The sequence below is a fragment of the Dryobates pubescens genome, chromosome 4 (genome assembly GCF_014839835.1).
Source record: "Dryobates pubescens isolate bDryPub1 chromosome 4, bDryPub1.pri, whole genome shotgun sequence".
In the NCBI taxonomy this organism is placed as follows: domain Eukaryota; kingdom Metazoa; phylum Chordata; class Aves; order Piciformes; family Picidae; genus Dryobates; species Dryobates pubescens.
The window spans coordinates 41,634,385-41,650,255 of record NC_071615.1 but is presented as its reverse complement, the minus strand read 5'-3'; the positions used below and the strand labels follow the sequence as shown (position 1 = coordinate 41,650,255).

Below are 15,871 nucleotides of genomic sequence, written 5' to 3'. Positions count from 1 at the left end.
TGAAAAGTGTGTGTTCCCATCAACCTGAACTATTGTGTGCTCTGGGGCAAAATGCTGGAAGTGGTATCCTTTAGCACTGCAGTGACACTGCAGTATGTTGATGCCTGTCTATGCTCCTGTGGGATTTTCAAGATGTATTCCCTGTTCCTCCTTGCCTCCAGCCCAGCAGAGCCTGTAATGCATCACAGCTATGCATCAGCTTTGCTGGGCCTTTAGCCTCTCTATATAAGAATCCGAAGGGTAGGTGTCAGGTGGAGGGGGCCAATCTCCTTTTGGTGATGCACACTAATAAGACAAGGAACAACCAGGTACAAGCTTGAACACAGAAGATTTCACCTCAACACGAGGAGAAACTTCTACACAGTGAGGGTGATTGAGCATGAGAACAGGCTGCCCAGAGAGATTGTGGAGTCTCCTTCTCTGGAGGCTTTCAAAACCCACTTGGATGCGTTTCTGTGCGGACTACTCTAAGTGATCCTGCTTTGGCAGGGGCTCGGACTTGATCTCTTCAGGTGCCTTCTAACCTCTAATGTACTGTGATACTGTGATATGTCAGAACATGTTGACAAGAAGTGAGTTGCTGCTTTTGAGGTTATATGAGTTTGCCACAGCTGCATATACAAGACCCTAACCTAGTCTGTGCTACCCAGTAGAGCAGCAGCGTCCCACCACTTGGCCCAGCGCATTGCTCTTTCAGGTGCTGGAAGGAGTGTGTAGTCTGTGCAGTAGTCTAGTGCATGTTACTGACATCTTGTGCAGAGATTTGGACCAAATCCAACAGTTCTTGCTCGGATGAAAATGCCATCATTCCCTTTGCAGGCAATTCTGCCAAATCTACAGAAGCCTGGAGCGTTTTGCCAGTGGAGGCTTTGTCATGCTAGGCTTCCCTGAAGAGTCGCTGTGATGTTTACTGCACATGCTCCAGTGCCACATGTTGGGGAGCTTGCACTGCTTAGCATATTTATGATAATGTGGCTCCCAGGGGCAAACAAGATTCTTCTTATATCTCCTTCCCAGGGCTGAAGCACAAAGAAATTTCCCCTTGGTGCTTTGTAGGGGGAAAATAATAGATCAAAGCTTCTTGCTAAACACTTTCTAAAATACTCAGTGTGAATCTGTACATTTCTGTTTCCTTGGGGGACCTACCCCTCTGGTTGGTTATGGAAAGCAGTTAGCAGCAGGTGTTACCAATGCACACTGAAGTCTAGGCATCACACCTGACCTGTAGAGCTTTAGATGGGGCATTGCCACGTGTAGTTTGACCTACAGTATTATGTACCAATGTGGAATGTATTCCACTTACTATGCTGTAGTGTTGTAAATCTGCTGGACTGGATATTGTCCAAATGCAGTGGATTTTGGAGACAGTCATCAGGTACTGAAGTTAAATTTTTTTGAGTTGATAGTCTTACTTAAAAATAATACCAAGTAAGAATTTATATACATAGATATTTATACATATATGTATAAAATGATTTATATAGTCACATATATAGTAGTATATTTGCAAATATGTGTGTGTATATATATATATATATATATGCATGCAGGATTTTTGCATTGTAAACAGAAAATTTGGGTTCATGTTCTCAGAAGTGTCACTGGAAAGATTCTTCTAAAATATCTCAAGTTGAAGAGCCAGAAGTGAAGAACTCTCAATCTTTGTTTTTAAGAAGTGATGATCTTATTATAGATAACATTAGATTTGAAGATTGTTGTTTCCCAAAAGCAGATTTTCCAGTTCAGTGATGAGAAAGAGATGATGAACTTGAAACTCTGTTCTTCTTCAATGCCAGAGGAGTGGTGGATGGCAAAGATGAAAAGAATGAAGATTGAGTGCATCTCTATTCCTTTATTAACTTTCTGAAAGTCCAGTCTAATGGTAAAGCTACCTTTAGACTCAAATGTGTGCTTAGTTGGTGGACCTGGGAAAAGTCCTTAATAGCCATGAGCACCTTAGAGCACTCACTTGGTAGGACAAATCTTGCAGTGGCAAGAGAGGGCAGGTGATGCTGCCCATTGGTGGTTTTTTATGCTGCAGTCTGTCCTTGGAGGATGGATGTGCACAATGTCTATGCTGCCACCAGACAACAAAAGGCCTCACTGAGGTGTGGGTGGGTCTCGATGGCACCTGGAGATCATGTTTCTGAGGGTTCTGGGCTGGAGAAGAGGGTGATGACAGGGGTGCAAAGAAGTCCAAGTGGAAGACAGATGCAGAAAAATACAAACTTACCTTGTTCTTGCTGGTACACTGACTTTCTCTGAGATACCCTAGTGACCGGGGTGTCTGGTGGTGTGGTGTGCCTGCTGGAGGTGAAAACCCATCAGAGCGGACCAGCGGCATGCTGTGCTGTTACTGCTGTGTGCCCTTCTCTTCTGCCCCTTAAGGCAGCTGGATCCCAGGCAGAAGGATGAAAGGGAACCATTAAATCTTTTATCCTTCTGCCTGCTGCTCCAGGCAATCCTGTCCTGGCTGGCTTATTTTAAACCAATCGATGGAAACAGAGGATGGGTTTTTCTCTGTAAGTACTTTGGCAGATGCCTGATATGAAAAAGAAGTCATTGCAGAAGCAGCAGGGCTTGTGTGAGGGCTTCACGTGTGCATTAGAATACCTTAGTTTACTGTCCAGTGAAGTTTCACTGCATGGAAAGCTTGAGGATTTTAGTTGCAAGAGTCATGGTTTTTTTTCTTAATACTTCCAAGTGCATAAAATGCAGTGGATTTGTGCAATAATTTCAAATGACCCTGACCATTACAGCTGCACATTAATCACCAGGGATCCCTCCTACCTGGGGATAAAAAAAAAAGAAAGAAGAGATTCAGATTCTAAGTGGAAAAATTAGTGCCTAATTAGAGCTGGGCAAGTCTGACATTTGCTCTCTGCCTGTGGTTTCAGGGCTTTTTGTCTCTGAAACACAACATGAAACTGCTGCAATATGTGTGATAGCAGCAACTGGAATGCAACTTTAGGAGGATCTTTGACCTTATCAGACAGAATGTGTTTGATTCATTCTGCAGATGTTAAAATGCTGGCAGAAAATTCCGGGAGACGGCTCTGGAAATGATTCCTAGTTCTGACTTTTGTGCTCCAATAAAAAAATCTGCCTGCAGAGGTTAAATATCTTGCCCTGATGTATTTTCTTTTCCTAACCTAATGCCAGAAATAAATGGCTTGCTCTTTATTCCTTTGGGCATTGATTTCTCGGTGCTTCAGTGGTGAGATGACATAACTACTGTAATTGTTTTAATACATTAGCAGCAAATTATATATCGATGTTCTTTTTTCCATTGACCTTTCTTTCTCAGCATAATTTTCCTCTTTTTTTTTTTTTGGCTTCATAATGTGTCCATGGTAGCAGAGCATTATGAGAGGATTGGATTTTGAATTAAGGGCTAATCCTGCAAGGTCCTGAGCTCTGCTGCTGTCTGCTGAGCGGAGCAGCACACTTTCAGCCGTGAGCAGTATCTTCCTAGATCAGATAGTAACGATAGCCATTTGCATTTGCTGTTTGTACTCAAAGGCACCCTGACATTTTTAGTAAATTGCTGTGGAATTACAGATTATTGAGGGGCTCCTCTCTTTGACAAAAAAGTTCTCCTCAAATCATTTCCCCCTTTCTGCAGAAGAATCAGTTTTCTGATTACAGCTCTCTGGCCGTGCGTTTGCATTGCTGAAAGGGTTCAGAGCGCTGCATAGGGTTGTGTGAACTAAAACATTCCCCAAAATCCGCATGCAGCAGTGCCTGCCTTGAGGTGTGATTATGGGTTTTTTTTTCCCTCATTTTACAAAAAGGAGTTAGGGAGGTTACATGAATTTATCAAGCTTATGAGCATTCACTGAGAGGCTGAAAAAAACTTGAAAGCGCTTTGCTGTAGCTCTCATTTAGTTTAATTTGGACTCAGTGAGTGAATATTTAAAATAGGGGGGGGGGAAGTGTGTTCCCTATAGAATAGTAAGTAATCAGCATTCATTTTACTTAGGCACAGGAAGCTCATCTCTGCCCAGCTGCAACCCCATCTCATAGGGCTGCTTTCCTTAGTAACTGTGAGAAATGCAAGTTTTAACTATTTCTGAGCGGTTCTGGTGTTGCTAACCACATCGGTGAATATTTTCTTTAGAAGAAATATTTTCAGTCTGTGCTTTGAAGTCATGAGGTGTGTTAGCATTATTGAGCTCAGCTTTGCAGTCGTACACAGGAAGAGAAAAACCTCAAAGGATTCAGTCAGTCTGAATATGGTTTGGTTTTCCCTCCCTCCCCCCAGCCCCCCAAATATATACTGTAGGGTGAGCCTTACTAAATGTTCAATAGGAGTGACTGGTACTGCAAGGTAGGGATGACACAGGGAATGTAAATGAGAGCAAATTTTCAAGTTGTTAGTTTTTAAGTTTGGAATGCTGGCTAATGCTGGTAAGTGTATTAACACAAGGGGCTGTCAGGAGCTGACCGTATGGTCATCCCATCAGCTGTGTCATGATCACAAATGGGAAATGGCATAGCTCACGAGTTTGACAATGCATTGTATCTTGTATAAAATACATTTATTTCTCTCTCTGTCACAAAAAAAATTCCACCCTCCAGAAAACACCAAAGAGGTCTCATTACCACACCAAACTCAGTTTGTATTGATGTTTGCAAAATGCTTGGGTAATTCCCTTCCCCATTTCATGCAGCTAGGCAGAGAGGGACCTGGGGGTGCTGGCTGATGGTGCACTGAACATGAGCCTGCAGTGTGCCCAGGCAGCTAAGGGCCAATGGCATCCTGACCTGCATCAGGAACAGCGTGGCCAGCAGGAGCAGGGAGGTCATTCTGCCCCTGAACACTGCACTGGTTAGGCTGCACCTCGAGTACTGTGTCCAGTTCTGGGCCCCTCAGTTTAGGAAGGAGGTTGACTTGCTGGAACGAGTCCAGAGAAGAGCAACAAAGTTGGTGAGGGGTTTGGAACACAAGCCCTACGAGGAGAGGCTGAGTGAGCTGGGGTTGCTTAGCCTGGAGAAGAGGAGACTCAGGGGTGACCTTATTGCTCTCTACAACTACCTGAAGGGAGGTTGTAGACAGACGGATGTTGGTCTCTTCTCCCAGGCAGCCAGTACCAGAACAAGAGGACACAGTCTCAGGCTGCGCCAGGGGAGGTTCAGGCTAGATGTTAGGAAAAAGTTCTATATAGAAAGAGTGATTGCACATTGGAATGGGCTGCCTGGGGAGGTGGTGGAGTCACCATCATTGGAGGTGTTCAGGAAGAGACTTGATGGGGTGCTTGGTGCCGGGGGTTAGTTGTTTAGGTGGTGTTGGATTGGTTGATGGGTTGGACGCGATGATCTTGAAGGTCTCTTCCAACCTGGTTTATTCTATGTATTCTATGTGTGTATTCTATGCTGCTGAAGCTCCTGTATGTTGCTCCCCAATACATTATACTTGGGTTCTAACATGCTTCAGGAAGAAGATGATCTTATGAACCCCTATTTGACATGTTTCTGAAGTACAAATTGAGGAGTAAGGGCATTTAGTGATTTCTTTGTCTTTGAAAGCAGAGAGTTTAGAGTTTTTAATTAAGTACATGAATTTTCATCCTGTTACTCAGTTTAATTCTCTTGTACTCATAATGAAAACCAGAACTGCTTGTGTAGCATGAGTGAGGGTTGGACTGGATGATCTTTGAGGTCTCTTCCACCCAGATATATTTTGTGATTCTGTTGCCAAACTGACACTGCTTAATTGCTGTAAGAGTAGTTTTAACCTACGAGTTAATTGAATTCCAGTGGCTTGTGCATTCAGGCAATCTTTTTCCTTCCCCCCCAATCTCCACACAGGCTTGGCCTCTGCCAGCAAATCCTTGGAGAAAGCTGAATACCTATTTTGCATAAAGTGGAAAAAGATTTGCATTCCAGTACTTTATCTATATTTTCTTATAATCCGATTTAGTGTGGAATACAAGTCTGAAAAAACCTCTTAAGTCTTTCTGTAATTCTTGCACAGCCATTCACTGTGGATTTGTACAGTGCAACATGGAAGAGATTTGGGTTCAGAATGGTGATATGTGTTTAAAAACAACCACCCCAAAGCCCAACAACAGATTACTTGTTTCTCTTTGCAGTTTAACAGCTTTCCATATCAGTACCCTCTCTCTCCCCAGCTAAGAGTACGTGACACAGACCATCTGCAGATAAAGAAATATAGCCTGGATGCATGGATTCTATATGTTTATACTCTTATGTATGGAGGAAATTACATTTTGTAAACCATATAATTACAGGAAAAAAGACTGATGCATTGCATCTTTAAAATCCTGTTGGTTGCCTCCTTTTGCATAGCTTTATTTTTCCTTAATGTTTAGATAAGCATGTAGTGGGAAGGAAGGAACATGGGAACAGAAACGCTGTACAGGGTCTAAAAAGCTGCTCTGTGAAGTCTTGTATGAAAAAGAGAATAGCTCTTGTCACCTCAGCAGTCACAGTTTGTCACTGGAAGTGGGAGGACTTATTTTTCACCATTTTTTTTGTTGTGGTTGTTGGTAGCCATTGAGAAGCCACAAAACTAAACCTACTGACCATGTGACAAGGTGACCAGAAAACCGGGACAAAGTGGCATTTGTCTTCAAGTTATCTCTTCTTGTGGGTATAAAGAGATTAATGACTCAGGGCTGTCATTAGGAATAATGAGCTCTGGCTTAGCTGGACAGGGTATCTAATATTAGCAGTAGAGGAATAGGTATAGGATCCCCAGGGATCAGTGCTGGGTCCAGTCCTGTTCAGCATCTTTATCAGTGATGCTGATGAGGGACAGACAGTCTGCTCAGCAAGTTTGCTGATGATACCAAACTGGGAGGCTTGGCTGATATGCCTGAAGGCTGTGAAGCCATTCAGTGAGACCTGGAAAGACTGAGATCTGGGCACAGAGGAATGTGATGAGGTTCAACAAGGCTAAGTGTGAAAGAATAGTGAACTGCACCAGTACAGGTTAGGAGGTGATCTGCTGGACAGCAGCCCTGAGAAGGACCTGGGAGTCCTGGTGGACAGCAAGTTATCCATGGGTCAGTAATGTGCCCTGGTGGCCAAAAAGGCCAAAGGTATTCTGGGGTGCATTCAGAGGAGTGTGTCCAGCAGATCCAGGGAGGTTCTCCTCCTCCTCTACTCTGCCCTGGTGAGACCTCACCTGCAGTATTGCATCCAGTTCTGGGCTCCCCAGTTCAAGAGGGATAGGGATCTACTTGAGAAAGTCCAACAGAGGGCTACAAGGATGATGAAGGGACTGGAGCACTGTCTTATGAGGAAAGGCTGAGAGCCCTGGGGCTGTTTAGTCTGGAGAGAAGACTGAGAGGGGGGCTAATAAATATATATAAATATCTGAGGACTGGGTGTCAGGAAGGAAGGGCCAGCCTCTTCTCATTTGCACCCTGTGATAGAATAAGGGGCAATGGATGTAAACTCTAGCACAGGACAACCTTTACTGTAAGGGTCACAGAGCAGGGTCCCCAGAGGGATTGTGGAGTCTGCTTCTATGGAGACTTTCAAGACCCATCTGGATGCATTCCTGTGTGACCTGCACTATAGACCTGCTCTGGCAGGGGGATTGGACCTGAAGATCTCTGGACGTCTCTTCCAACCCCTGATATCCTGTGATCCTGTATATTGGATACATTTTGAGCTATTGAATGTTTGTAATGTAAATCTGTGTACAGTGTTATTTTAGCTCTGATGGTCTAAAGACACTGGTTGTTAGATAATATGTGGACATCCAAATTACTAGGTGGATAGGTAAAGAGGTGTATCACTGTGTAACACTGCAATTTCCCCCTGCTTTTCCTTCATTATTCATTCTGGAAACTTGTTAGAATGACTGAACTTTTCCTATATGAATAATGGGGAAGCTAATCTAATATAGCTGCTTTTAAAAAATTATCATCTAATATATTTAATAGAAAGACTTTAACTTTCACTCCATTTGACAAGGGCATTTCCTTGAAATTAAATCTTTCTTTATGTTTATATCAGAGAGTATTAAGGTGAGACTGCCCCACTGATACCTTGCACCACCACTGTGGTAGATTAAGAAAGTTTGCAAAGAGAATAGAATAGAATAGAATAGAATAGAATAGAATAGAATAGAATAGAATAGAATAGATCAGGTTGGAAGAGACCTTCAAGATCATCGTGTCCCACCTATCATCCAACACCACCTAATCAACTAAACCATGCAACCAAGCACCCTGTCAAGTCTTCTCCTGAACACCTCCAGTGATGGCGACTCCACCACCTCCTTGGGCAGCCCATTCCAATGGGCAATCACTCCCTCTGTGGAGAACTTCCTCCTAACCTCCAGCCTAAACCTCCCCTGGTGCAGCCTGAGACTGTGTCCTCTTGTTCTGGTGCTGGTTTCTGCGAGAAGAGACCAACCTCTGCCTGTCTGCAACCTCCCTTAAGGTAGTTGTAGAGAGCAATAAGGTCACCCCTGAATCTCCTCTTCTCTAGGCTAAGTAACCCCAGCTCCCTCAGTCTCTCCTCATGGGGCTTGTGTTCCAAACCCCTCACCAACTTTGTTGAGCTTACAGGTATTGGACATGGCAACACCATGAAGTGTACTGCCTCTCCTGATGTGGTAAATACATTTCAATGGATGATTTCTCACTACAGATCTGTATTAATTTCCCTCCTAAAGCTCAGTAAGTGATACCCTGCCTACAGAAGAGGGGGGAGAAGGGAGAAAAGAAACCACTGAGAAATGAAATCTGATGTGTAAACCCTTGTGAGAAACCCATTCTGCCCTCCTGGCATCTGCCCTCCTGTGCTATCACATTGAATTAGCAGCTGTAGAGTTGCATTCTCAGAGAGAAGGGGTAGAATCTGGTTAGAGAGGTAAGTGGACACATGGAAATGAACAGGGAATCTTTTGAATTTTTAACTACATGGGTACATATGATGCGTTGTTTATCCAAATATATGATTATTTACTGCCTCTGGGACTCCAGATCACTGTTCCTCACCAAAAACACTTGTTACTGTTGGCTGTCATCAGCTTGAACAGGCAATACAGTTGCAGTTTCTCTTGTAGAGGTTGTTGCTGGGTCCTTCAGTAACCAGCTGAAAGCAAATGGTAGTTGACGTGTGAGAACATTCCCATGTCTATATATTGCTCTTTCAGCCACCCTGAATATATCTTGCAGAAGGACTTCTACATCATAGAAAGGTGGGAAGGGTGGTACTAGCTGCCCCCAGTAAAGCTGGTGCCTATGCTGCCTTATTTCACCTGGGGGAAGGAAGGGAAACAGCGTATGAGAAACGATCTCAGCAGAAGCTGGTGTGAATTGATTATTTAATAACACTCAAGCACGGTGCCTGCATTGATATTATTTTTATGCCTATGGTCCTCCCACACATTTGGTGTGGTGAGATTACTGCCTAAGGCTGCTCCCAGCGAGCCGCAAGAACAGCAGCCCCTTGAACCCGTGCTGGTTCTGTTGCATGTCTTAATGAAGCTTTCAAATGCTTGAAATTGTCTTTGGAACAAAAAATTCCGTAGCTGCAAGCTAACTGCATACTCTGTAATAATTGCTTAGTCAAATAAAGGAAAGATGTGAGGAACAAAGGGGGGGGAAAAATATTAGATTGATGGCTAGAAGAAAATGATTAAATAAAAAATTCATGAAGAAGAGAAATTAAAAAGTAGCATAGCATCACAGGCTCTTGCACAAAGACTTCCCTTCCAGTGGCTTTTCTTTTCCAGCCATTACAGTGCATTTTTTTTATTCTCCCCATTTGCTCCAAATACCAGGAAAACTTTTTCCATAGGGATAATGGTGAAGGTGGGCAGAAATTTATGCAGAAACTGGGAGACAGTAAAATGTAAAGGCAGAGATCTGTGCTTCGCTGCCATTCTGAGTGGGTCTGTGGTGCACTATCAATAATTAATGATTTGACTGGAAGTGCCTTTTTCTCCCCCCACCCCCCACCTCTTAAATCAACTGTGACTAGAGAGAAAAACCCCAGAAAGACTTCTGTTCATAATTATCAGTCCAACTCCTACACTTAGAAGTTCTTCCTCATTCAAATTTACTGCTCCTAGTGGCCATTAGCAACAGAGTGAAGAAACTCTCTCATGGTTACCATTTCTATCTGTTTGCAGGTTAAGACCATCAAATCATTATTTATTTTTTTTTTGGATGTGTATTCATGTCCAAAAGTCTCTGAGAAGTGTGCAGTTGTTTGCTTTAAGCAAAATTAGTTTTGAAGCACCAGTAAACCCTCAGGTTTTATGTGCTTGCTGTGGCATAAACCAAAAACCAAACCACACATTGTGGAATGATTATGAATTACAGAACAGTTAGAAGAAAATAATGAAGATAGTCACAGAGGACAGTGGGACTTCAGGGAAATACCTACAAGCTAGTGCAAGTATTTGAAAGTGTAAATGTTTCTGTAGTCTTTAGGTGACATCTGGTAATAGATATTTAATCCAGCAAAAGCACTTTCAGTGCTTACTTGTTAAAGTAATTTAATGGATGAGTGATGCTATTAACGGACCACACGTACAACCCAGGCCATTTTTGTTCAAAATATTCCTTTAGGGTTTAAAGTTCTAAACAGATTCAGAAGCAATTTGGAGAGGCCTAGGCTATATACAAGCTGCAGAATCATAATTTATGAACTTTAGTTCTTCTTTTTAGCTTTTTCCTACATTTAGAAGGGAAAAAAAAAATAAAGGAATCACTATGTATACATGCATACGATTTTAATTTGTCTGAGTGATATACCTTATTTTGATAAGGTTGTTAGAAGCCTGAGATTGTGATAGCATGCAGAGAGAGGGAGATCAACAGAGGGCTTAAAATCAATTGTAAGTTATCTGAGCAAATGCACAACTTGGATTTTTCTCTCCACTCAGTTGGAGAGAATTGCATTTGTGAGCTCTGTAGCATAGTTCTTGCTAAAAATCTAAGCCAATAAAAAAACCCAAAGAAGAAAAACTTTGAATTGTGGGAAAAACAGCCCAGCACTTCCTACCCCAGCACTTTGGGATGCTGAAAGAATTGAAGGCAGATCATCAGATAAAAAAAGTATACTCTTGAATTGGTATTTTTACAACAATTAGTAGGATAAAGTCATGCCATTATGAACAGTTGCAGAAGGTCTCTTCTCCCAGGCAGCCAGCACCAGAACAAGAGGACACAGTCTCAGGCTGCACCAAGGGAAGTTTAGGCTGGATGTCAGGAAGAAGTTCTATGCAGAGAGAGTGATTGCCCATTGGAATGGGCTGCCCAGGGAGGTGGTGCAGTCACCATCATTGGAGGTGTTCAGGAGGAGAATGGATCGGGTGCTTGGTGCCATGGTTTAGTTGTTTAGGTGGGTTGGATTGGCTGATGGGTTGGATGCGATGATCTTGAAGGTCTCTTCCAACCTGGTCTGGTCTATTCTATTCTATTCTATTCTATTCTATTCTATTCTATTCTATTCTATTCTACTCTACTCTACTCTACTCTACTCTACTCTACTCTACTCTACTCTACTCTACTCTACTCTACTCTATTCTAAAGGTCTTTGATGAGCATTGGAGTTTTGCTTCAGCAAGTATTTGCATGGATAGCCATGCCTTTAGAAAAAGTATTGCTGAAACTCAAATGCCACCTATACAGAGTAGAAGGTTGGAGAATCTTCTGTTGTAAACATCTCCTTGACTTCATGTGATCACTGCACAGTTGTGTAGTTTAGTGAAGAACAAAAATGTGGTTGTTGACTCCAACATCAGCCATTTCCAAATAAATGTTTGTGAAACCTTCAACTTTAATAGCTGCATTGTGCCCTCCAAAAAGATGTTCAGCAGAATGAATAGATGACCTTTCAGATAGGGAACAAGCTGTTCACAGTGTCTTTTCATTTTCTGAGACAGAAATATTCTTTTTATGCAGAGATAATCCTTTGCACCATTTTAACAATGCTGGTGAAATATAAAGAACTTAATTGTTTTGTTTCTGGGTGCAAGGAGGTTCAGCTATCTGTCTTTGCATGAGGACTCTTTCTAGACCAGCTGAGTAAAATGCATTGATCTAGCTAGATTTTGTCTATATTCTTGTGGTGGGTTGAGCCTCAAATGGTCACAATTATTTATTTTTACAAGACAATGGAGGCATTTTGAATCTCCTGCTCCCAGGGTGGGATGTCATTTCTTATCCATCCACGTAATAATATCCCCATGATATCTGGCTTTGAATGGTATCTGGATGAATTCTTACTGCCATCCTGCACCACAGCTATGGGGTCAATAATTTACTGACAAGGAGATCCAAGGCAGCTGCAGCTGAAATTGGTCTAAATTATTGTGAAATCACAGCCTTAGCATGAAAAGCTGCTGGGATGCTCTCAGTTGCACACTCATACCCGAGCACTAGTTTGGACTGGAACAGAGCAAACAGCGAGAAGAGCAGTACACAGAAATTTGGGCTCAGCCCTCTCTCATGTGGGGCCCTTAGTTTTTGCTGTTCTAAATCCACCAGTCAAATCACCACTGAGCAATCAATACTAACTAGTAATAACTAGCTATGCTGCTAAAGGAATTTTTTTCTTTGCAATAGAACCTGAACTATTTCTGCTATTTTTCATTCTCTATGTTCCTGTTCTGATCTGATAAAACAGGTGGTGCAAAAAAACATTTTCTTGTTCAAGGGAATGTAGTATAGCTGCTAGAATTCACAGAAGTGCAGTGAACATCAAATCCTCAAAACTTCAGGAAAATCTTACTATTTGGGGAAGAGAACAATAAAAACAAACCCCCAAATGTAAACATTTTTATTTGGGGGTTAAAAGGACTGATATAATTCCCTTGTGTGTTAGCAGAAAGCCATAAATGGTGTTTGTGAACCAAGTAAAAATTCATTCCCAGATCACATATCATATATTAAGCAGTTCACTGAAATTGGGAGCAAATTTGTTTAAGAACCGTGGAATAACTTCAGTTGAAAGGGATGTGTAAAGGCACCTGGTCCAATCCTTCCTTGAAGCAGGTCTAATAAGACCATGTTGTTCAGAACTTTGCCCAGGGAAGCCCCGAATATGTGTTGCTGGAGATTCTACAGTCTGCCTAAGCAACCTGACAGAGTGGTAGATCCTCCTCACAGGAGAAAAAGAAGTAAAAATCTCTTGTATCTAGACACAGAGGACACAGTCTGAGGCGGCGCCAGGGGAGGTTTAGGTTGGATGTCAGGAAGAAGTTCTATACAGAGGGAGTGATTGCCCATTGGAATGGGCTGCCCGGGGAGGTGGTGGAGCCACCATCATTGAGGTGTTCAGGAGGAGAATGGATGGGGTGCTTGGTGCCGTGGGTTAGTTGTTTAGGTGGGTTGGATTGGTTGATGGGTTGGATGCGATGATCTTGAAGGTCTCTTCCAACCTGGTCTGGTCTGGTCTATTCTATTCTATTCTATTCTATTCTATTCTATTCTATTCTATTCTATTCTATTCTATTCTACTCTACTCTACTCTACTGTACTCTATTCTACTCAGGCAAATTTTCCTTTGTTGCAATCTTTGATGATATTCAATTAGTACTTTGTTGCACACTTCCAGGAGAAGTATGGCTTAGTTTTATCTCTAGTCTGCCAGAGGGCCGTTGAAGATCATCGTAAAGTTACCCCTAAGACCTGTCATCCTAGAACAACCCAATCCTTCCAGCTTTCTGCTGTATGTGGTAAATGTTTGGAAATATCCTCAAGTTAGTGTGGCATGGCAATGAGGCTTGAGCAGGTTACACTGAGGCCTGAACTGGCAGTGCTGCTTGTCTTGACAACCTGAGGTGCTAGAGCAGCAGTGGGTAGAGGTGACCTGCTAGGGAAGCGTCATCAGCCTATTTTTGTAACATTGTTAAAAAAACAGGTAGAGAAAAAAACCTTCCTTAATGTATTTAAATAAACCTTACAGAGAACTTCTCAGCACTTACAGTGATGCCCACAAGACTAAGCAGCTGAGGTTTGAATATATTTATTCCCTAGTTCTCAGCTAATGTGTGTAGATGTCAGTCACGGTATGTGGCAATCAGAGTTTTCTCTCTCCTAGTGCTAAAAGCCTTTTTCTGAATTTCCAGAATAACATAGCCAGTGCAAAGGTTGCTAGGCATGCAGCAGGGCCAACCAGGATGCTAGTATTTGTGATAAGCACTCTTTCTTACTGGATCCTGAGCTGTGGCTTATTTTGGGTGTATTTGGGTGTATCTCTCAGAGCTCAGGCTGTGCTTGTAAAATAAAGGATCGGATCCTCTGCAGGGGCAGCACTGTTAACTGTTGAAATTTTACTTTGATATATTCTCTGTGCTTTGGACCTTGTTTTTTCTGAGAGGGGCTCCCATTCCTGCCATGCCCCCAAGCACAAGGAGATACTGTCTTCTTTCTCTCACTAACATATCATACTTTGGGCTTTTTTGTCTTCCTCTGCAGAAACGCTCCTGGACGACTTCCTTCTCACGTACACAGTCTTCATGACAACTGATGACTTGTGCCAGGCACTTCTGAGGCAATATCCTTTTATTAAGTCTTGGACTAACAAGGGTCACATGCTTACACCTAGGTTTATCTATTGTCAGACCTTATATAAAACACAGTAAATTGCATGCCTGGGATGCATGCCTAGTTTTCTTCTTTGCATATTGGTATTGTTGACATACCACCCAACGTGATTATTTTGAAGCTGCATATGAAAATGGTGAGGTAAGAGAACAATTTTCTAACCTTTACTATGGCTTAATAGCTGAGATTTTGGTTTCACACCCCAAAAAATGCATGAACAAAAAGGAGAAGCTTTAGAAGAGAACAGTGGGAATTGCCAGTATTGATAAATTATTATTATTGTTGTTGTTATTGTTATATTAAAAAGAAGGATTGAAAGAATGAGAATTGGCTTACTGGAAAAAAAGAGAAACTATGTAGGGGGCAATCTTTCAGGCACCTAAATAGAAAGGGAAGAATCTATTTGCCATCTCGGTGCTGGATGGAACAAGAGAGTAGTATGAGATTAAACTGCTGTAATACCTTCCCATGTTAGACAGTAGGAAAGTTGTTTATTCATTAACACTAAGAAACACACTAGAGTGGAAGATGTGTGAGACAGTAAAATCTTTGTTATTGGTGAGTATTAAGGAGAAGAAACTAGAAAATATATTCTAAGAATCCCGTGGGGTATTACTTGAGCCTGTCTCAGGGTGCACTAGCTGGAATGGACTTGGATGATGTAGTTTAGCTGGTCTTACAAGGTCTCTTCTCCAGTCCAATTTGTGTAAGTCTTTTTTGCTACTTGGAATTAAATATGTCACTTCCCAAACTTCAGGTTCTATTGTTTTCTTAACTGAAATGGGATGTGGAGGAAAAGATTCAATCCAGAAACATTAAATCCAAATCTGGATATGAGTTCCCCTACTTAGCCTGTAAATATAATCTATATTCACCTATTAAAACATTGAGAAGTCTTCATAGCTGAGCAATCAATAAAAGGAAAATCCCTGTTCTGAAGCTGAATGCACAAAGCTAAAGCTACCCCTGAATAAACCTGTATCCAAAACAGAGACACAATTGTGTGTGTGCATGTTTACTTAGGAATGCAACAGATGCTTAAGTCATTGCAACAACACAATGTTATCTCTGTTGGTTTTGTTTAAAGATAAAAAACCCCTCTTTTATCTCTTACAGAATAACATTTTTGTTGGGGTTAAGACCTGTAGGTTAATTCTTAAGAGTACCTACATTTCATTTCAGAGTACCTGAAATACATGGAGATTAAAAAAATGAGGAATAAGGTTCATACAATCTCAGCTACTTTTATGATGTCACAGAATCACAGAAACATTCAGACTGGAAAAGACAGTCCAACTGATAACCCTACTCCACAAAGTTCAGCC

General features: G+C 41.9%; 1 protein-coding gene across 1 annotated transcript in view; it reads left to right on the top strand.

The window, feature by feature from the left end:
• RAPGEF5 (Rap guanine nucleotide exchange factor 5) overlaps positions 1 to 15,871 on the top strand; it is a 174,622-nt gene that overhangs the window by 121,366 nt on the left and 37,385 nt on the right. Inside the window, exon 12 of the mRNA XM_054161174.1 lies at positions 14,418 to 14,496. Coding sequence (XP_054017149.1) covers positions 14,418 to 14,496 — 79 coding nt within the window. The remainder of the gene's footprint in view (positions 1 to 14,417; positions 14,497 to 15,871) is intronic.